The sequence below is a fragment of the Triturus cristatus genome, chromosome 5_1 (assembly GCF_964204655.1).
Source record: "Triturus cristatus chromosome 5_1, aTriCri1.1, whole genome shotgun sequence".
NCBI lineage: Eukaryota > Metazoa > Chordata > Amphibia > Caudata > Salamandridae > Triturus > Triturus cristatus.
In genome coordinates this window covers 366,377,801-366,400,465 of record NC_140587.1, presented here as the reverse complement: position 1 = coordinate 366,400,465, position 22,665 = coordinate 366,377,801, and the positions used below count along the sequence as shown (strand labels likewise).

At 44.8% G+C, this 22,665-nt stretch overlaps 1 protein-coding gene across 2 annotated transcripts in view; it reads left to right on the top strand.

Moving 5' to 3' along the window:
- The window catches only part of LOC146830895 (fibrocystin-L-like), a 1,171,295-nt gene that overhangs the window by 646,007 nt on the left and 502,623 nt on the right, over positions 1 to 22,665 (top strand). For both annotated transcript variants that reach the window (XM_085605085.1, XM_085605086.1), the window contains exon 41: positions 4,283 to 4,432. In XM_085605085.1, coding sequence (XP_085461211.1) covers positions 4,283 to 4,432 — 150 coding nt within the window. The remainder of the gene's footprint in view (positions 1 to 4,282; positions 4,433 to 22,665) is intronic.

The following is a 22,665-nucleotide window of genomic DNA, read 5'->3' as shown; positions in this document are numbered from 1 at the left end:
GCATCCTCTATTATACTGACTGTTGTCTTTCTTAGAAAGATATCGCCCTTTCTGCACACCCTTGAAAAATGACCCATTTTTGTGCAATTAAAAAATTTACTAGCCGCTGGACAATTTAGTGCGTCCGCATTGTGTCTGGTACTACCACACCTGTAACATTCCCTTCTTTTCATATTTTCAAAATTTCTTGGTCTTTTCTTGCTATCATCAGGATTGTATTGTTTACTATTTGATACCTCAGATACCTTGTTGGGTTCTTCCGGCTGTTTAGCTACTCCCAGTGCCTTAACATAACCTGCTGAGCTTTCCATACGATTAGCAATTTCAAGGATGGGTCTTTGAGATCTTAAGGTTTTTCTTGAATTCTTAAATTTGAATTCCTATTTATGAGTTGATCCCTAATGATTTTATCTCTTAAATCTTTGAATTTACATGAGCCTGCTAATATTCTTAAAATTGCCACATATTGACTAAAAGACTTACCTGGTTCTTGTGCACGTGAAAAAAAGCAGTGTTGTTCTACCACTATGCAAACCTTTCACCCAAACTTCTCCTCAAGTGTTGTAACAGCATCTACAAACAAATCGTTGTCATCAACATTATCGGATCCATCTACATTCAGACCCCTTCCTACTGGTTTTGGTAAGGTTTTCAACACTCTTCATCTTTATACACCCAGGCAATATTTCAATATAGCTAATTTCTTTTTCCCTATATAATCATCCTCATCAATAGCTTCTACATATGTGAATGGCTCCTTCCAGTCTTCCCAGTGCATGCAAGAGGAACCTGGGTTTTGTAGGAACAAGGGCGGAGCAGTTATAGACTGTGCTACCATAACTAGCTTCATGATTGCATTTACTAAAATCCTACTATTTTCCAATTCTATTCTCAAACTAAATACACCTAAAAGTGAACAATGTAAGTTTACTGTCATAAAGCGTGCCTATCACTGTTGATAGGCAGGAACCGGAAGCACCTATCACAGTTTTTTTTAGACTCACAAAATGCCAAAAACCCTTTGCCAGAGTTAAATAGTTAATTTCTAGTATACATTTTCCACAGTGCTTTACCTCACAAGAAGCGTGCCTATAACTGTTGTTAGGCTGGGCATGGTGTGCCTATCACCATTTTCTGGGTTATAAGTTGTACGACATCCCGTTTTTTCTGTTGTGGTGAGAGTGTTCACAAAAAACACAAATGCACTTCTTCCTCACAGCTATGCCACCGCGTTACACGTCTTGCAGTAAATTGATTTCTAAGGCAAGAGTTTCCCCGTACTTCCTTGTTTTCAAAATGGGGACATGTAAATGTGTTATTCTGTGTCACTGTTTCCCACAATGCTGTGCGGTACACAACGCGTAGCTCCGTCAGCCGAAAGTCAAGATGTTTCTACTCGTGTCAAATGTCACGCTTGAAGAACGCTCGAGATCTACAGTGCACGCTCTGACTGGTGTATTTCTTCAAATGTCGCGCCTGACGACAGCTCGAGATCAGCACTACCCACTCCGGCGTTCCAATCACATTAATGATGGAATCTGGCAAGCAGATCAGCTGCTCGCGCTGCTTAGATTTGTGTAATGCCCATAACTCATCTACTGTACACCATAGATAATTCAAATCCAAAGCTAATTTCTTTGTTGTTTTTTCAATCAATTTGCACCCCAGATTGCTCCGCCCAATTTTAAGAGTGCAAAGTCCAGTGGCAAAATCGGGTGAATGAGATCGTTAGGAGTCGCATTCTCTATCTCTTAGGTTGAGCTGTTCTCACATTATCTTATTTCTCTTTGTAATCCTGTGCTCCTTAATGGTGGTATCCCATCTCGTCACCAATTTTAAGAAGTAGGACGTGATTATTGAAGTTATTTATTCAGTCCAGAACAGAAAAGCTCTTCACATTATTGATTCTTGCAGCATGTAGTACACTTTGAGTGCTTGATGCTAGCATTCATAATTTCTGTTATTCTCTAGTCGGTATTTGTTTTAATGCTTAAGCCCTCTGATGGAGGGTGTTGGCATGTGCAGGGAAACAAACTATTACAGATGAATGCGCAACATACTTGAAATACTGATGGTGGCAAAGTAATTTTTTGCAGAAAATTCAGATGCGCCGGCCCTAGTCTCAGTTATTATACACTGCTAATTTATCACCTGAAGTAAATATCGTCAGTTATGTTTATTGAGACACTCAGGAAAACATATCTCATGCAACCACCATACTTTCCAGCAGCTTATCAATTACCACCAGCGAATAAAAAAAATAGTGTTGGTGGTACATATATTGCTTTTCCGAAATGTTGTTGTGTGATTCCCTTTGGTGCAAACACCTTTCAGCACTAAATATTGCCCTATCACCCACATTCACATAAATTGACTCTAGAGAGAGGCAAACAGCTCTGGATTGGCCTGATCTGAGACCGTCTGTGAACCCTGTTAATTTTGAGTGATCATGATCATTTGCTGGTAGGGATTCTTCAGCTAATCTGATTTTCTTGGTGTTATGCAGTTACTGTTGGTGTAGTTGTATGTATTACTAATAGTAATATTTCCCCATTTGGTAGTTCAGTAGAGTTGATTTTAGCACTAGGTGACATTTTCCCAAGTCCAACTGCAAGTTGTATACGAAACAGCTACTAGAAGGTATTGAGTTTTAGAAAATATCTGTCAGGGTGAACTAAAAATAATGGACCTCATTTATGAGGCACTACCAGCACTTTTGAGCAACTGGAACGTCACTTTTTTGTTAATGTGGTGCAATGTGCCACTGGCATATTTATTTGGCCACGTAAAGCCTTGTCAGGTGGGTTTTCATGACTCCATAAATATGCGCCCTTTCACGCAGAAAACTGTGTGAAAGGAGGTTCCATGGGTGTGGCTTGGGGGCGTTCCTAGCAACATCCATGGCATTTTTGGCACTGCCCTAGATTTATGAGACATCGTCAGTCTGCCATAGACTGGAGGCACAACGAGGAGGAATATTTTTATTTCTCCTTATTTTTCCTCTTTCTATGTGTACTCCATTCTGCAGCACACATAGAAAGAAGAAAAGCCTCTTGTGATTGTTCTTGTGCAGGAAGGTTTCCTTTCTTGCACAAAAATAATCATCTCCCGCAATGCAGGAACCCTTGCACCATGGTGCAAAGGTGCCTGTGTTGGCACACAGTAGCCCATTGTGCGCCGGCTCAAGGGAAAAGGGCAGGAATGCGATGTGCCTAAGATATACAGCGCATTGTTGCCCTTTTCTTTTGCCGTACGGCAGCGCAGCAGCAAGACCTGCTGCGCTGCCCTACAGTAAATAAAAACATAGATGAGGCCTCGAGAATGTAGCTATCTACCACTTTTAGGTTCGTTTAGGATTTCATACAGTGAAACTATGAACCTGAGGGAGTTATCTTAGTGCTAAAAAAGGGAAAAAGGTGACATTCATAAGCCTAAAGCCAAGAGAACAAGCTAATCAGACTAATTAAGGAAGAAGTGGAGAAAACAAAGTCTGTAGAGTCTCCCTAAGCTTTCACAGGCCTGACTTTTGATGCATAGCAAGTGGGATTTAGTTCCATTTTATGGTAACTGCAGCCAAGATTGAGCGGCATCTCAAAGACTTTCGATAGAATCTAGAGACTTCAAGAAGAAATTTGCCTGGTATCTTTATTAACACCTAGGGTATACCAATTAAGATATTCACTAAGACAGAGGAATGTACAATGTTGTGTACTAGGCAAAGGGATCTGAAAGTGATTGGTTCCTCAACCAGGACGCACTGCATAATAGCCAGTAAAGGGGCAAAGTGATCTACAGTTTTGAGCGAATTCTGAGAAAAATAAAACAGAGAAGGTTCCATTTTAAAGTAAAAATTGAAAAAAGAAACTGAGTACGGCAATAATGTACATCCACGTGGAAAGAGCTGAGTTAATTTTTTACACTTGTGGTAGGGACTGTGTTTGAACCTAGGGAGAGTAGCCAAAACAGCAGATCCAAAAAAGGAGAAGGCCTAACTAGTCATAAAATCTTGGCCTGCTCTCCATTTAATTTCAATTAATTGATGCACATCTAAATCTCAACCCCCACAGTCAATCAAACAGATGAGAGGTGCATCACCCTATATTTTGTTTAAATAATTGTGTGTCATTTGCATACATAAAATGGCCAAAAGACCGGATAATGTGAGCCAAAAGAATCTCCTAAAATCTATGAGAAATTGCTGATCATTCTGCTACTGAAAGATACAAACCACTTTGCAAGCCACTGTTTTTCATGACAACACATCTGCTTTCTCCCCTTTCAGGTAGCTTTGGTGGTGGCCAGATACTGAGAGTGGATGGCACAGGCTTTGATAGCAGTAACTCCCACGTATACATATGCAACTCAGAATGCAGAATTAACCATACACTATCAGATTTCAGTACTCTCTTTTGTGAAGTGCCTCCTAATAATGGTAAGTAGACACCCACACTGAAGATATTTTGGGATTTCATAGTATTGTTATTGAATTGTTTTATTGTAGGTTGTGGTTTGATTAACTGAATCAGAACAAATAATGCATAAGTATATTGTACATACGATGATGCCAGGTATTTACCACATACCACACCTCCTCTAAAGACCTAGGTGTAAGTAATTCTGTCTGACCCAGTTTGAATCCTGCAAAGCATAACATAATGCCGTAAATGTAATTTGCACTTTTGTCTGCTTACATAGTGATTGCAATGTGTGCTCAATGTTAACAGTGTCACTGTGGTAATTGTTCAACATTTATACAAATTCAATCCTTGACCCTTGGTGCAAAGGTCCCATAAAACCCACAGTAACATGCAGTATACCAGGAAAAGAGATGTAAAGTCACATGTCTTTTGTCCAGTGCAGTGTTGTATATTATCTTTATATATTGTTGGTGTCTTCTGCTGAATCTCCTCATACACTTAAGGAATGCCCTATTGAATGGTCAATCCCATCATTACTGAGGCTCTGTGTTGTAGTGACAATCCAGTCCAAAGAGATAAACTGTTTTCCCTTCAGGTCCTTTGGTAACCTTTGAAAGGTAAGCACAGATAAAACACAGTCCTCAGAGAAAATTAATTCCATGGCATGTGTAACAGCACAAACAAATTACAATAAAGAAGTTAAATATCCCAGCCAAGTTCAACTGTAAAGGCAGACATATACTGAGCAAAAGACCTTCAATGGTGAGAATACCATTTAGGGATCAAATCGAATTATAACAGCAAAATCGAAGCAACTAATTGAGATAACTGGATAAGCACGACAGTAAAACAACAAGAAAATTGACCTTTTATCCTAAACATCAGCTAAGGGGTGGCTGTGCACTTAGCATGGCCATTGGCAGGGAAGCAGTGGCTGCATGCTACTATATCCATGTATGTTACCTCTCAATATGAGATCTGTTCTTAGCTTCAGAGGACCTTTTAGTTTCAAACTCATATGTTTTCAGGACTGGATTTTCTGCAAGTGTACCCTCGATTCATTTTCTCTATCAATAATATTTTCTTAAGGGTTCAAGATGTTTTTCTCCTTCCCACTTCGCACCTTTTTGAAGCAGGCCCCTCCCAGCAGGCATATTTGTCATAAGAGACAGACATGAAGACTAGGTCAGTAAGCTCCCTTCTTCAGTTCTGTAACAAGGACATGACACGAAGATTTGAGGCAGGTGTGGTACAAGTTTTCCTCTGTGCCCATGGTAGGCAGTGTGAAGTCTTTGTACAGCAATCTGAGAGAATCAAATTCGTCCATGTTCCAAGCAAGTTCTTAAATGCCAGTGGCAAAAGCAAGAATCCTTAAAAGGAAGATCGCACATCAATGGTGGGTGATCATGAAACACTGCAAACGTTTCCAACTTAAAGCAAGTCTGCTCCTCCACGAGAGAGCTGTTTTAACCCTGGGTGGTGAACTCTGCTCCGTTCCTGAAGTTTGTGGAGTTTTCTGCACTCCGTGCACTGCGTTTAGTTCCCATAAACTCTGTTCTTTGGAGCAGAGTAGAGTTTTTTTCCTCACTCGCGCTCATCAATGTCAAGTTGCCAAGCGTGAGCGAGAAAAATCCACCTCCCGGTAAGAGTTTTCCTTGCTCGCACTCGTTAAGGTTTAGTTGGCGATCACGAGCGAGGAAAATCAACCTCCTCTTGAGATTTCTCAATGCAGGTTGTTGGATTTCCTAATGCGAGTGATCGCGCAGGTCATGACCACTCGCATTGAGAAACCTTCCGTTCATGTTGAGAAAGCTGACGCTCGAATAGAAAATCTACTCAAGCAACAGAAAGGAAGATGCACCCTCTTGTGCTGCTCATGGTGCCATTTGCGCTGATTGTACAGTGCAGGACAAACACCCGGTGCTCAAAATCACCGCAAATGGTATGACCCTAACGTACTCTGCCGGTCGCGAAATTCCAAAGAGTTATTTTGTCTCTTCGCGGAGTTCCGGGAACACCACGAACTCCGCGAAGGCTTACTCTGAATACTGAAATGCATTAAGGCATAGGAAAATTTTAAAGTTTAGGACTTCCTCCTCCCCTTTTAACTAAACCCACTGCCAGCTAGGACAATCAGTTCACCTAAAAGGGATGCCAACACCATCTCATGAAGGCTTACTGAGAACTGAGATCAATTGGTACAAGAATGATCTTTCCATGACGAGAATTAATTTCCCTCTCCTTTTTTCTGGCACAAATGTCTAAGCAGTGCTCAAAAGCCATCTCCCCATCCAGTGCTTAATTTGTGAAACGATATGTGCTTGGCTCAAAATTGGTGCTGAAAAGCTTAGCCCAGTGCAAATTTTTTGGGGGATGCAGATTACCAAGGCAGTTTAGTCTTGATTCCACCTCATGCCTCTTTCATCCACTAACAGACAATGCATGTCCCCTTATATCACTCTAGCAAGTTATTTTTTATCCCTCCTTTCTCCCTTTTTTATTATTTTTCATCTTTCATCTTTCCCTTTCTCTTTCTTTTCCTCTTTTGTGTTTTTCTCTCTCCTACTTGGGTGACAGTCTGACAAAGAAATAGAAAGCAACAGTTGGAAACACACACACTAGCTAGAGATCTTTACAAATACAACCACGAGTTGTACATTTATCTTGTGTAGGGAGAAATCGGCCCCTTGGTACACCCCCAATTTAAGGAAAATTAAACAAACTTGCAGACAACTAGAAAGAAAATGGAGACTGAATTACGAGGAATGTAGGAAATCTGAGTACAAAGAAGCTTTAAGATCCTACAAAGCTGAAATTAAATCAGCGCAAATTCATTTTTATGAGGACAAGATCACGGCCGCCGCTTCTTCCCCGAAAGAAATATTCCGAATAGCCAAATCCCTGTCCACCCCTCCCCAGGAGCATCCCAAGTTGGACGATGCCTCTCAACACTGCAATGAATTGGCTGAATACTTCCACCAGAAAATTCAGCTAATATGTCAGTCTTTTTCCCCTTATGCGCCTAACCCCTCCTACTCCAGTCCCAGATCAAATACGACGCACTCTCTAGAAGAATTTCCCTTGCTAGAGGAAAAAGGTCTGGACTACCTTCTCTCTAAGGTAACGTCTGGCTCCCCTACTGATCCTGTTCTCCCCCAACACCTTTCCCTGGTCTTTCAAACTATAGGCCCAGTCATCATTGACATACTCAACTCCTCCATTACCTCCGGCATAGTTCCCCAGGCCTGGAAATGTGCCCAGGTTAGAGCTCTGTTAAAAAAAACGAATCTGGACCGTTCAAATTTGGCAAACTACCGCCCCATCTCCCACCTCCCATGGCTGAGTGAACTGGTTGAACGTCACATTAATGCCATTCTGGTCAATTACTTTGAATCCAACAATTTACTTCATTCCTCCCAAACAGATTTCCGTCCCCAGTTAGGTACCGAGACGGCACTGCTTGCTGTTACGGAAGAAACCAGAAGACTGCTAGACCAGGGCGGTGCTGCAGCTATCATTTTACTTGACCTCAGTGCCGCCTTCGGCACTATCAACCACAACTTCTTACTTGAACGGTTGATTAATATGGGGATAGGAAAGGTGGCGCTCACCTGGATTCAATCCTTCCTTAAGGATCGTTTCTACCAAGTTTTTGAGGGGACATCCATGTCCAATCAGTGGCCTCTTAACTGCGGGGTCCCGCAGGGATCCTCTTTGAGTCCCACCCTCTTTAATTCCTACATGGCCCCACTAGCCGAGATAGTGCATCCCTTTGGCATCAAAATAATCACCCAACTGGTGGTGTCATTGAAACACCCTGAGGGCTCGTCTGGCGCTCTAGAACTCTGCCTTGAGGCAGTCGCCCATTGGATGAGCAGCTCCCACCTCAAACTAAACGGGGAGAAGACCGAACTTATGTTCCTTGGGAAAACCCCCTCGCCCTCCTCCTCTTTTTTTCTAGCCATCCTGTCTTGGACCTATGCCCACGCCAAAACAACAGATCAAAAGTCTCTGCATATGGCTTGACAGCTCCCTCAGTTTTAATCATCATACTACTAAGCTCTCGGCCACATGTTTTGGTCTACTACGTATGCTCAGGAAAATCCTCCCCTTGCTCCCTTTTCAAGCTAGGAGAATCATAGTTCAAGCCCTGATTCTATCCCGCCTTGACTACGGGAATGCACTTTACCTGGGCGCCCCTCAGTCCACCTTAAATAGGCTCCAGGTTATCCAAAACTGTGCAGCACGTCACCTATTACAGATTCCCCGCAGACAGTCAGCCAAGCCTGCTTTAAAAAATCTACACTGGCTGCCCATTCGAGCAAGGGTCCAGTTTAAAGCTATGTGTCTGACTCACAAAGCCTTCTGGAAATACGGGGCCGACATTATTCAATCCCTAGTTGTTCCCTATCAACCTTCCAGAACTCTCCGTTCTAGTGCCGCCTTCTTTGCCATGCCTCTGAAAGTCCGTAGATCTAGATGGGGCGGCCGCTCCTTCACCCTGAACGCCTCCAACCTCTGGAACACCCTCCCACACACGCTCCGTAGTGAACCTAACATATCGGTCTTTCGTAAACACCTCAAGACCCACCTGTTCCTCTCAGCTTTTCAGTGATACTCCTTCCTTCTGTGCTCTCCGTGTCCGCAAGCACTAGGAGGCCTCCGGGTAGCTACGCGCTATATAAATATAATTTCATTCATTCATTCATTCATCTTAAAAAAGCTAGTCCCTGTGCTATAATGATAGGAAACAGAACTGTGTTATTCGCCGAACACTACAAAGTACCAGGACTCACCCTGTGTCTTTGTTATGGGCTCCTAAAAGAGGCTGCTCCTTAATTTCTGTGGTGTTCTGCACCTTAAAAGAAATTCAATTCAGATGCTCAGAAAAACCTGCCGAAGTATGACTTGCATTATTGGAGAGTATGCAAATAATAAGAGCACATCCCCTATGCAGTATGTCCTGTGCTATGGTTGTTATTTTGTTTTTGTAGACTTCCCACCGTTCGCTTGAACCTATGGACTTTGCCATAGGAATTCAAGATCATTACCTGCTCAAAGTCTGTGTGATAGAGTTTGGTTGTTAGCAGCTTTCACTATCTGATATTGTTTTCATACATTTCTCAAGACTAGCTGAAATGCATTAAATAGTTTTTATCCATAAACCATGGCAAAATGCCCCCAGTGTTAAGCCACGTATTCACAGAGGTCTCATTGGCAACCTTTGTAATGTTTAACGCACTAATATGACCATTATCTTGAAGGATCTGTTTTAGACTTCCTAATGAACTATGTTGTAAAAAACGTAATTTGCAACATTGCTGAAAGCCATTGGGGCACAACTACTATTGCGAGACCTGAGCTTTATGTCCCATTTAAAACGTGGCTCTAGCTGCCCAGTCTTTGACTTGCTGTAGTCTCACAAAGGAGATGGCTGTGAATACAAAACATTTTCCACAGTTACTAACACACAGTACTGAAAACACAGAAAGAGAGGTGTGCATTTGTTTGCCCTGAGATAGTTAGCATGTTTTTGTTAGTATCTTTCAGTCCTCTGACCTATAAATGGTAAGATAACTCATTGAGTACACATTTTCTGCTGAGCTGTTTGTGAAGTTCCCATGTTTGAATCCTAGCACAGCTGCCTCATCCCTTTGACTGCATTCCAATATGGAGAACTTAAAGGAACCAGTGCTGCATTAAACAAAGAAACGTTGTCTGTTCTGCAAATCTTCTCCTTCTTGAGACTACCAACATGATTCCCAAAGGAAAAATTCTAAGGGGCCCCTTCATCTGCAAATTAGTTACCACCACAACTTGTGGGTTGTTAGCTCATCAATGGTTTATGACAGCATTTACAGTCATAAACTAATACCCGTAATAGTAAATTGGTCTCTGAATTTGAAAAGGAGGGGGTCCCTTCCATGACCCATCCTACTTGCAGTTTAGAAACAATTACAAAAGTCTAAATACAAGTCAAAAAATGTTCCAGCTCATAAAAGGGGTTGTGTAATAATGATAAGTACTTTTGTAGTCACAAACCCTGTGATTTTGTGAGGCCCTTAGTGCGAAAGCTGGCTTAGATGCAAGCACTAACTTATAGGTCTTGGGCAAGATTTTATTTATGCTGGAGTCATCGGAGTAATTTTGGCAATTCAGCATTACTCTTGTGATGCGAAATTACAGAAAATCATGCAATTATGCCTGTTTGCATAATTAAAAGTAAATTGGGGAAAATCCAACTACATCCCAAGAACAACAAACTTAGCAAGTGTGAGTGGCTTGTGTCTGCTGCTGTCCTATTCAGTAACATTTAGAAACTATTGCAAAATGCTTCCTCGGGACCATTTAGATGCCAGGGTGCATTTTGCACTATGAAAATAGCTCTACATCCTAGATTACGTCCCTTGCATAATTCCACATAATGGTGCTGTATTCAAGTATGACTACACTACAGAAAAATATGCAAGTTACACCCACCCCTACTTATATGCCTTAAATTCCTAAATGTTTGAATGTTTCCAAGTTATATCTAAAGACATGCCACAGAATGTTCCTCTATTACACCAGGTACCAATACACAGTGACTTGGGCGGCCCTTTTTGAGTTGTTTCATGCTCCACACATACTCCTTATTCTTAGGTCTACCTGCAGATTTTGCTAATGATAAAGTTAATTAGAACCTTCACAAGTCTAATATAAACTATTTACTCTTCTACAGCTATTTATTCTCAAAACTATGATATAGCATTACCAGAAGATTCCATGTTTTCAAAATACCTCTTTTTCTGCAGCAAATAATTGTGCTTTGGAATTATTAATTTCAGACCCAGTTCAATTAAGTAAATGAGACTAAAACACTTGAAAACAATGATTTGTAAAAGTAAAGGCCAGAGCTGGAACTGTTGTATTCCAGTGATACCGTGCCATCTGATATATAGGGTGAGCTTATCAAAATAGAAATAATTGCATAGGGCCCCTTATAAAGTCACCAGCACAGTCTAATTGAGAAGCTTCATTACATATCATGACAGAATGAAGAAAAACTATGGACCGGATTTAGAGTTTGGGGATAGAGTTTATCTCTTTAGAATGGTGGAGGACAGTCTCTCTGCCATCCTTAGGAACCTAATCCTGCCAAATTTAGAGTTGTCTGCTGGCTGTGTGGACAACTCTCTACCAGAACTGCTGGCATGACGGTTCCTGTCTATGCAAGAAACGTTTGACAGACATTGGATATAATTGAGAGTGGCAAACTATTCAAAAGTGAAAGCTTGTTTTTGAAAAAAAAAATGGGCCCCTCATTCTGAGAGGTTTCTCCAAGGGTTTTGGGGGGTCATTATTTTTTATGGTCCTTTACAGCCAGTTTTTCCCCTAAATAGAGTGGACAGTATAAAATCCATTCTCCGACGATCCCCACCATGCCGGGCCACTAGAGGACGTATTCCATTGAGGAGCCACGAGCAAAGCAATGGGGCGATAATTCATGTGGAATATGAATGAATATTCCCAGAAAATATGAGAGAGACATATAGGCATTAAAGACATGAAGAAAAGAAACTCACAGAGGTATTTTATACATCGACTTTATTGCAAATATTGTAATAAATAGGATACTGAATAAACAGAGACATTTTGTTATCTTCATTCTTGTGAGCTATGGATCAGTCATTTCATGGTTCCACTTTTATAGTCATTTTACAAACAGGGGATGTGGATCCACTACTGAGGTCTCAGAACTGATTTGGGGAGATTCTTTTTCAAATGTCATTTTCTGACTGTAGCTGAGACACAGTAGTTGTGCAAGATTATGGCTCTCACAGCAGTTGCAATAATGCGGGCTCTAAGCAGAAGTATCCAAAACAAGGACACTTTAAAGCATGAGATCTCAGCACCTGGCTGTCATCTCCGTTCCTGAGCAGTCAGGCAAAGAACAAAGGGCAGCCCTGCTTAGAAGCTTTGTCCTCTTTAACAAGAGATAACTCTGACCGATCCCTCACTCCTAATCTCTGCCCTACGCTATCACTCAGGAAGAACTAAGCAGCAGCCCACTGCTAACACTGACCTCAAAGAATTTTTGTGGTAAGCCTTCTCTTGATCCTCCCACTCCTCAGTATCTGGGTCTCCACCCACCCGCTTTGGGAGCACAGTCACTTCACTTCAAGTCACACAGACTCCTCTAGCGGTCTTGACACTCATTGTCTCTCTGCTGGCCTTCCAACTTCTGACACATGTGTATCTCCACCATGCTTTATCTAGCCCTTAGAGTTTCCCAGTCCTATTATTGCTGGCCTTATTTCCCAGTGTTATCACTGCTGGCAGTAATAGCCCTTTGTTGACTTCAGCAATCTGATTTTCCTAAACCCTTTCAGCAATTCTCACAGACTACAGTACTTTTTACTCATTTGCCTTTAGACCCCTCTGTCAACTTTCAGTCCGTCTGGCCTCAGATGCCCCTCAGACTACTGTGTCAGCATAGACAGCTCCTAACATCACTCAGAAGTCAGATTGTAATAATCCTGACTTTTTATTTACTTTGCATGCTCTGATTTTTCAGCATATACTTATCATCCTGTACGTGTGCTAAAAAAGTTAGGGGTTCTGGGAATTGACAGCAAAAGAAGCATAAATGAGATCTGTTCACAAAAGGAATATCATAATACATGTTGTGTAGAATCACATAGGTGTCCTGTTGCTCCCGTTCTTCTTCCTTCTTCTCCAGGTCTTTCTATACATTCTGGTGCTAGTCATCCTCCTGTTCCAAATCTTGCTTTTGTTGTCTTGGTCCTTCTGATCCTCATCCTGGTTCAACTAGTTATGGTCACCCTGGTACTGAGTTCCTGAATCTGCTGCTCCTTTTTAAAGTCCTTCCAAAGCCTCGTCTTCCTGTCCCTGTTCCTTGCCCTTCCTTGTATTAGTTCTTCATGGGCCTCCTGATCCTGGTACTACTAATGCTCACCCTGATAATTCTGATCTTCTGGGTCCTTCTCCATTCCCCTAACCCTGTAGTCCTGGTTCTCCTAGATCTGTCCCTCTTAGTCTTCTTGGTTTGGGTAATCCTGATTCTCCTTGCCATGGTCTCTGTCTTCGTTGTCCACCTGACCTTTTGGTTCTGGTTGCCCTGGCCCTATGGCCCTTGCCAGCCTGGTCCTAATGCTCTGGGAGGTCTTGGTCTTCCTTCTCCACTTGGAACTTCAGGGCCTGGTCCCCTTGGTAGTGACCCCTCTGATCCTCCTATTCCTGTTCCATTTTATTCTGATCCTTCTTGTCGACCTAATCCTTTCCCATCTGGTCTTAACGGTGCTGGTCCACCTGTTCCTGCTCCTGCACTGACTGGTTCTACTGGTCCTCTTTCAACGTATTGTGATACTCTTGGCCTGGGTCCTCCTGCTCCTTGTCATAATATTTCTGTAGTAACTTGTCTACTTATTCCTGATCCTCCTTGGTCAAGTCATTCTTTAGAAACCCTGCTTAGTCATTCTTGCTCCTATCTTCCTGGGTTTCCTTGTCCTGGTCCTCCTTTTCCTCTCTGTCCCGGTCCCCCTTGTCCTGGTATACCAAGTCCTGATGCTACTGGGCCTCTGTTACTTCTTTCTTTCCCATTGGTTGCCCTGCTCCTCTTAGCTCTTGTCCTGCTGGCTCTGGTTGCCTAGCCATCTGTTTCTGATCCTCCAGGCCCTGCTCTCCTACTCTTACTCACTGTCAGTCTTGGCACCCTAGCACTGGTCTTCCAATTCCTCATTTTCACAGTCTGTATTCTCGTACTGGTTTTATGCCCTGGTCACTAGACTTGATCTGTTTGTTTCTTGCCCTCCTTATGTGGGTCTTTTATGCCTACTCCTTTTGGTTATGGACCTTCTGCACATCCTGGTCCTTTCTAGCCGCCTTCTCCTAGCTCTTCATTTTCCTTCTCAATCCTCTTGTCCATTGTCCCCTTGAGCTGGTCATGCTGATCCTTAACACCCTGCTCATTCGATTTCTAGCACATTGGTTCCTGGTGCTGCTGGTCTCCTCAGTCCACTTGGCCTCTTGTGTTTTGGCCTTCTTAGGTTTTTACCTCCGTAGTATTTGTCTCCCTGTTTTGGGTCATCCTGGTTCTTCTGGCCCTGTGCTTTGAACTCCTAATCCTTCTGTCACTGCACCCAAAGGTCTGGACCCTCTTGGTCCTGGTTTCCTATGTCAGGCTGCTTCTGAACCTCATCAATTCAGAACTGTTTCCCTTGGACATCCAAGTCCAGTCATCTTCCTGGCTACTCGCTGTTCTGGTCTTGCTGATCTTCCTCACCCTGGTCCTGCTAGCCCCAGGTACTGGTCCTTCTACTCCCCATGGTACTTTGGGCCCTGGTCCTATGACCATGGTCCCCCTTAAACTACTAGGCCTGTTTCAAGTCTTCTTGATGCTGATTCATCAAATCCTCATTGCTAAGGTTCTGGTCCTCCTGGCTCTATTCCTCCTGGTATCGTTGGTACTGCCCCCTTATCGTCCTAGCTTATTTTGTTACCCTGTTTCCATTGGCCATAATCCTCATGCTCATAGTCTTTCGGTTTCTGGTCCTAATCGTGCTGCTCCTTGTCCCTTGTCCTTGTGCTTCAGCAGCATCTGATCATGGTCCTCCTTCCTCTGGTCATCCATGGCCATCCTGTTCCTCATCTTCCTGGCAATCTTGTTCCTAGACTTGCAGCCTGGATCTTTACGGTATGGTCATCCCGGTCCTGATGTCCTTTGTCCTCATCCTCCTTTTCGTCCTCACCCTGATCCTCCTGGTTGTGGTACTCAAGGCCCTGATCCTATTTGCCCTGTGTTTCTATGTTTAAATGAACAAATTATGGTGCATAGCCTAGTCGTATAGATTAAGGATGAAGGTTTATTAAGCTTAATTACAAGTCACTGGAACTTCCCACCAGGAGCAGCATCATTGCTGCTCAGCCCATTCCATCAACTGACACTCATCCAAGCACAAACACATCCAACATTCAAAGGACCTCACATGCTGGCTGAGCAGCAGGGACTTGGAAAATGGGGAGGATACATAGTAACCAAGACAAGTTACAGCATATCTCCCTCTCTTAAAGAAACAATAAAAACATAAATAAAACTGTCAACAAGTCCCATAAATATATCTTCTCCACATACATCAAACCATAAAGACAACAGATGACACAATCTGATCAAACAGTCACAATGGTATTTTTCAACCCTTAAACAATGGGTGTCTCTCAACCCTTATCTCCTCACACACAGGGCATTTTCACACCGGCATCTTTTAACCCTTACCAAAGGGTGTTTCTCAACCCACCTCATCTGACACACAGGGCATCTTCACAATGGGTATCTTTCAATCCTTCCACAATGGGTGTCTCACAACCCACCACGCCTCACACACAGAGCATCTTCACAATGGGTATATTTCAACCCTTACTCAATGGGTGTCTCCTAACCCACCTCACACACAGGACGTCTTCACAATCGGTATCTTTCAACCATTATACAGTGAGTGTCTCTCAACCCACCTCACCTCACACACAGGGCATCTTCACAATGGGTATCTTTCAACCCTTGGTCTCACTTCAGGACCAACCTCTTACTCAACACACTCTCCCCGTGGGAAGAGAATTCTGCATGACATTAAAAAAACAGCAGCAAATTAATAATAACACTCCAGATCACCAGTGAGTGACATTTCACCCAAAACTCCGCTTAGTACACAAAAATGCAAATCTCAAAAGAAGACAGTTTGAGGGATCAAAATTTATTCTCCACTGTCCCTGAATACACTGCTTATTTTCATTTCTTTCTATACAGTAACTAAACTTAGCTGGTATCCTCATGGCATGACCAGGGACTTCATACTCTTAACACACACACACACACACACACACCCTTCTGTAAACAAGCATGTCCCAAGAGCAAATAAGACTTTAGTATAGTATTTCACAAATACATTGTAGGCAAATCTAAGGATGTCAATAATTAAAGAAGCACCCCACTCTTAAACTGTGTGGATCAGTGGTACACTGCTGTGCTCAATTCTGCTGCTCACCGCTGTCACCACATGCCTTGAAAATCATACCATGAGCTGTACACATCAACTCTTATGTCAGTCTTCCTTTTGCTGATAATCTCTCAGAACACATGCGCCATCAGCTCTGCATTGATAGAAATGGCGCCCTTTGTACATATGCCACCGTCCCTCAGGATCTGGGTTGCCGGGTTACATGTCTTTCATGAACATCCGGCCCGCACACTCTGAGGTCAATCACCACATCTGTCCAACAAGAACATCAAGCCTTCAACATGCCACAATCTACTCACTATCTTTCCAGTGTCCCCCACACCGCCGGCGGTCATCATTCTAGCTTCAGCTTCCTTCCCAGTGACACGCATCCAGATTTAGCTATGCGCGTAACATCACTGCGTCGTAGTTATCAAGAAAGACAAAGAACGCAGGAGAATGACTCCTGCTGCCCTTTGCTCGTGGCTCCATAGCAACAAGCATTTCAAAAGACGCTCCTACTCAGAGTGTTGGTTTCTTCTGCTCATGACCACTCTGGCTCACACTGCCTCTGGGCGAGCCTAGACCGCTCGAGCCACAACAGCTGAAACAGCGATCTCACCACAATTAGGGGCATATTCTCAAGGAGCCATCGCCGAGTTAATGGCACATTATCGCAGCCAAAGTTGCGATAAACTTATCACCCCAATCACAAGCTGGTGTTAACAGCCCACAGCACCAGTTTACCCGCGATAGCAGCCGCAAAAAACATCACCACAGATGACCCCCGCAACTATCGCTAATGAGATGCAGAGTAGGCGTCCCCGTGGCAAAAGCTGCGACAACACCACTCCACAACATTCACAATGACCAGCCAGAACTGTGATAAGAACACAAAACAGTTGATAAGGCACGTTAGCAGCAGGAAAATAACACCTGCTCTGACCTGGTGCAAAGTCGGACCACAGCCTGCACCACAAAAGGGATCCCAGCCCAGAGCCACACCTGAAGAACAACAGATGCACCCGGGCAACTGAACATGCAGCCCGGAAGGCCGACAGGGCAACAACACCCGCCACCAACACCCTCAGGACCCCACTCCACGGCACCCCCGACCAAAGACATGCCACATCAGCTACACCTAAACATGTACAAAATAATCCGCTTGATGTCGCACAACCACAACTGGTGACATGCATGTGTCATCACAAAAATGAGCATCACACATTCACTTTCGAAGCAACAAATGAAACTTTATTAAAATGAACACTGAACTGAAATGAAGACACATGGTGGCTCCTCTCGGGACAATCCATAGGTCACAGCCTGCAAGACAAAGAGAAGGTGTGTCCTGCGCACATCAAAGGACAGAGAGAGAGTGAAGGAGAGAGAGAGGAAGAGGTGCCTGTGCCGGCCACAATGCTCTGGCTGCCACTAACCCTGTGCAACCCCAGTCAGCTCCAAGTGGTGTTAGGCCCGTGACGGCTGCAAGGCCTCGGGTGCCATTAACCCTGTGCGTAACAACTCATGGGCCCTTTGTGATTGAGAACCACGGAGTGTCCGTCATCCAGTTACAACCGGCAGAGGGGAATGTGATTTCGTCGGCCCCTTATGTTGGCAGAGTCACATGGCCTGTGACGCCTGTGCCGGATGAGTGTGATGTGCGTGCAAACCTGCCTTCAGGAAGGGGCTGTGACATGCTGACAACTAGACCATTGACCTGCACACCACCAGCGAGTACGCCTGCGACAGATAGCAATGAGGGCCCCCCCTCGAAGTGTTAGCGGAGTGGTCTGGCCTACCATACGCCGGACCAGTGCAGGGTTTACAACAATGACTCATGCGCTCTGGGCATGGTTCAGTCCATGTCCGTACATGGAAGTGACATGCGTGTGTCCCTGTTGTGTACCGGGACCCGGTACACACCATGTCCTCCATGAGCCTCCGCATGTGTGCTAGCTCACGGCTGGTATCTCTGGTGCCCCTCTGAGCAGAAAGGTGTTCTTCTCTCCGCATCAGGACTCCAGCGATGTCAGTCATGGCTCGTTGGATACCATAGAGAGGGCATAGACACCCATGGATGGCGTCCAGTTTGGTGGCCATGAGGTTGAACCCCACCCGCACTTGCTCAGCCGTCTCCCTCTGGGCCTCCAGCACACGGCGTGGGAAGGATGTGTGTTGTTCCTGGGGGTCTTGGGAGACTGCTGGGGCTGTGGATGTCTCCTGCTGGGTGGTTTGGGTGGTGGGTGGGGTCTCCTCGATGCAGCTGGTCAGCCCTGATCCTGGAGGTGAGTCACGGATGATGTCAATGATGTCTAGGAGGGCTGGTGCATCGATGCTGGGGTTCTCCTCCTCGCCATCAGTGAAGAGTGGCAGGGACTGCTCTGCAGGGGTTGTGGACGGTGGCCCTGCAATGTGAAGGGGAGATGGTGTATTGCAATGTGTCCACATGTATGTAGCTGCATGGTACATGTTGAGATTCAGACAGAATGGCATTGTATATTGTGACAGTCTATAGATCTGGACGATGACCCAGAGTCATTGAGGGTGTGCACTGTGCTCTGGTTGATTGTGCATGTGTGCCATCGTGGCCATCTCCACCCGTCCCCCCAGTACCTGGTGGTCACTCACCCTGTTGTGGTTGTGTTGTGTCCTGTCGAGCAGTGTCCGGTCCCCCGACTCCGGCCACAGTATCCACACTGATGACTGTCGACACCAGCTCCTCCATGTCTGCATTGCTGCCTTCTGGTTGGCTGCGAGTTTCTCCTTGGTCTTCCGCTTGATGTCATTCCATCACCTCTTGACCTCGTCCATTGTCCTCTTGTGCTCTCTGACGGCATTCACCTTGTCCACGATATCCCGCCATATTCCGGTTGTTCCATCACCTCCATGACTATGATCCTGTTCGCCTGCGGACTGAACTTTGTCTTCCTCTTCTTCTTGTCCTTGCCCTTCCCTGTCCCCGAGGTCCCAGGCTGGTCGTCCGGGTTGCTTGTGGGGTTGCGCTCATCCTCTGCTCCTGCTCCGGCAGCCTCCATGGTCAGTTTGAGTTTGGGTGTTTTTTCTACTTTTATGGTGATTTTTCCTGCCTGCCAGGTGTGTGTTGCAGGCCTGGCGCTGCTTATCGCTGATTTCCTCATCGTGCTTTGACCCATCGTAGGTTTTTTTGTGTTGTAGTTTGTGTTTTTATCTCCATCGAGGTGGTTGTATCGCGGACATTAACCGTGGTTTCGGCAGACTATCGCATGGTACCGCCTTGCTGTGAATTCCACGTTGTCACAGGGTTATTTTCCCACGATGGGCTGCGATCTTGAGAGTTGCGTTAAGCTACTCTTGCGGTAGTTATCACAGGTTCTTGTGAATATACCTCTTAGTATTTCTAAAGCATGCTGGATCTTCTGGCCAGTCTGTCACACAGTCCAAAGTAACAACACTCTCAAAAGGGCACGGGTAGGTTCAATCACATCCAAGTACTCACCCACTCACCATTTCAACTGAGGTGAACTTCAGGCATTAAACTTTAATACAGTCTTCATGCTCCATGCAGGCCAAATGCACATTGCCTCACTGGTTCACTCCTCACCAGTGTTTCTCATCAGTGTAAAATAGGCAGCCATCCATGTCTGCTGCACATTTTATGCTGACCTGTGCAAATGCCCTGGACTGCAGGCTGCTCGGTGTAAATAGAAGCTGGTGGTGCTATCAGGCGCACTTCCTTACATGCATCAATCTCTATTCCTTGGTAAACTTCTTTGTTTCTTGTACTTTTTCTCTAGTTATTTCTAAGTTTCTCCTAATCTCTTCTGTTCCTGCATTAGACTTCCCTTCATGCTTGGGTCTTTTCTGCTTGTCGCCAGTGTTAAAATAAATAAAAGATGGTGTGGAGCCAAGTCATATGTTTTAAGGATGAAGGTTTCTTAAGGGTCCATAGTAACAAAGATAAGTTGCAATATTTCCCCAGTCTTTTGTTTCCTTTGAACGTTCCTTTTGGATGTGGTTGTCTGTGTCCCTGGTCTCACATCTCTGGCTCTCCTGGCCATGGTTGTGCTATTTTTATTGTTCATAATCCTTGCCATTCTCAAGATTATGTGTGCACTAATCCTCTCGGTCCTAGTCCTTATAGCTTGGTTTATCCAAGGTCATGTTCTCCGGGACCTGGTCCACCAGCCATCCTAGTCTTGGTGGCCTTGGTCCTAGTCGCCCTGGTCCTTCTTTTCCTATTGTGCTTGTTATAATAAACATTTTCTTTTTCTCATTCAAGCCCTTCTTAGTTCCCTCAAACTTGGCCCATCTGGCTATGTTCCTTTCTGGTCCTCTTGGCCCTGGTCACCTTATTCTCCTTACCTTGCACCTCATAGCCTTGGTACCACTGGTCCTGGTCCATCTGGCCTCTTGTGTCTTGCCCTCTTAGTCTTTGTACTCTTGTTTTGAGTTATTCTGGTCCTCCTGGATCTGTTCCTTGTCCTCTTCATCTTACTGGTACTGCAGCAATTGAAACTGGTCCTCTTGATCCAGGTTTTTCTCGTTCAGGCCCTCCTGAGCCTGGTCATTTCTGTCCTGATCCTCCTGGCCACCACTGCCCAGTCCCCCTAGTTCCCCCAGGTTCTGGTTGGCCTTTTTACATCAGATCCTCCTCACCCTATTCTTGCTACCTGTATTTATTACTGTGCCCCACTTGGTAATTCAAGCCCTGGCCCCATAGGCCATGATCCTTTTGGCCCTCTTAGCCCTCTCCCTGTCCTCCTGGCCCTGACCCTTTTAGTTCACCACCTTCTGGTCTTCTGGTTGCCCTTGGTAGTGGTCCATCTGGTCTTCCTAGTCCCTGTCCTGATTATCTTGGTCTCCTGGTACTATTGGCCATTGCCTTCCGGGGCCAGGGCCAGATCTTTGTTATCCTCATCAATCTGGACCTGATCCTCTTGGCCCTAGTCCTCCTGCATGTTGCCCTCATGCTTCTGCAATAACATGTCCTGGCCAATCACAGATCATCCATGCCTTACCTAGTTCTAATGTTTCTTGACCTCCGGTTCATGCTAGCTTCAGAACTTTCTGGGCCTGTACTTCCTGGTCTGCCTGGCTATCATTTCCATGTACTCCTGCACCTAGTTAGTTGGATCTCAGGTCTCCTATTTCACAGGGTCCTGGCCTTCCCTCTAATTCTCATCCATCAGTCCTCCTGGTCCTTCTTCCCTGGATTTTCTAGTAGTTCTGCTACTGGTTCTCCTGTTCCATGTAGCTATGATCTTCCCTTCAGCTAGTCTTCACATATTGGTACTGGTCCCACTGGCCTTGGTTTCCGTAGCCCTCCTAGTTCCCCGGTCCTCCTGCCCTGTCCTAGTCCTTCTAGCCCTCCTGGTTTTTCTTTTTCACATTGTACCTGTCCATCTTCCCTGGTCTCTTCTATCATGGTCCACCTAGTAATGGACTTTCTGGTTCTGGTTTTCCTCATCCCGCTGGCACAGGTCCTCCTAGTTCCCATGTTGCAGGTCATACTAGTTCATGTAGCCCATGTCGCCCTGGTTTAGGATCCCCCTGAGTATGACCTTCATAGACCTTCAGCTCCTGGTCCCACTGGGCTTGGACTTCCTGTTCATTTAAAACCTTCCTGGTCATTCCAAGCTAGGGTCATGAGTTCCTGCTAGTGGTGGTCCTTTCTGGTCATTGCCTTCCCACTCCTTGTCCATTCGCATCGGTCCCCTTGTTCCTCCACGATCTGATTTCTATGGTCTTGGCCCTCCTGTCTTAGGAACTTCTTTCCATAGATCTACTGCTACTGATCCTCTTTCGTCTATCTCCCTGGGTCCGCTACTCCTGGTCCTCGTCGTCCTCATCACTCTGGTTTTGGAAGGTGTGCTGGAGCGCTCCTAGTCCTCCTTATTGTTATGGTCCAGAGCCTTCTGTTCCTTCTATCCTGCTCCTTCTGTTACTTCGTTCCCTTGTCCACTGGGTCCAGAGTCCCCTGCTCTCGCCCTCCTCCTGGTACCGCTAAACATGCTTTATCTTCTACTGTTCTTCATAGGCTATTTGTTCCTGGTCCCCTCTCGCATTGATACCTCTAATCCTTGAAGATTAGGTCTCTCCGGGCATGGTGGTTCTTCTTGTTATGGTCCTTGTGGCTCTGGTCAACCCCGCCCTCCTGGTAGCCATATTCCTGGCCCTTAATCTACTTCTTATCACATTCCACCTAATTGTTCTATTCTTTCCTTCCTAAGTTCCCTCCCCAGTGACTTTAGTCAAGTAATGCCTCCAAGTCT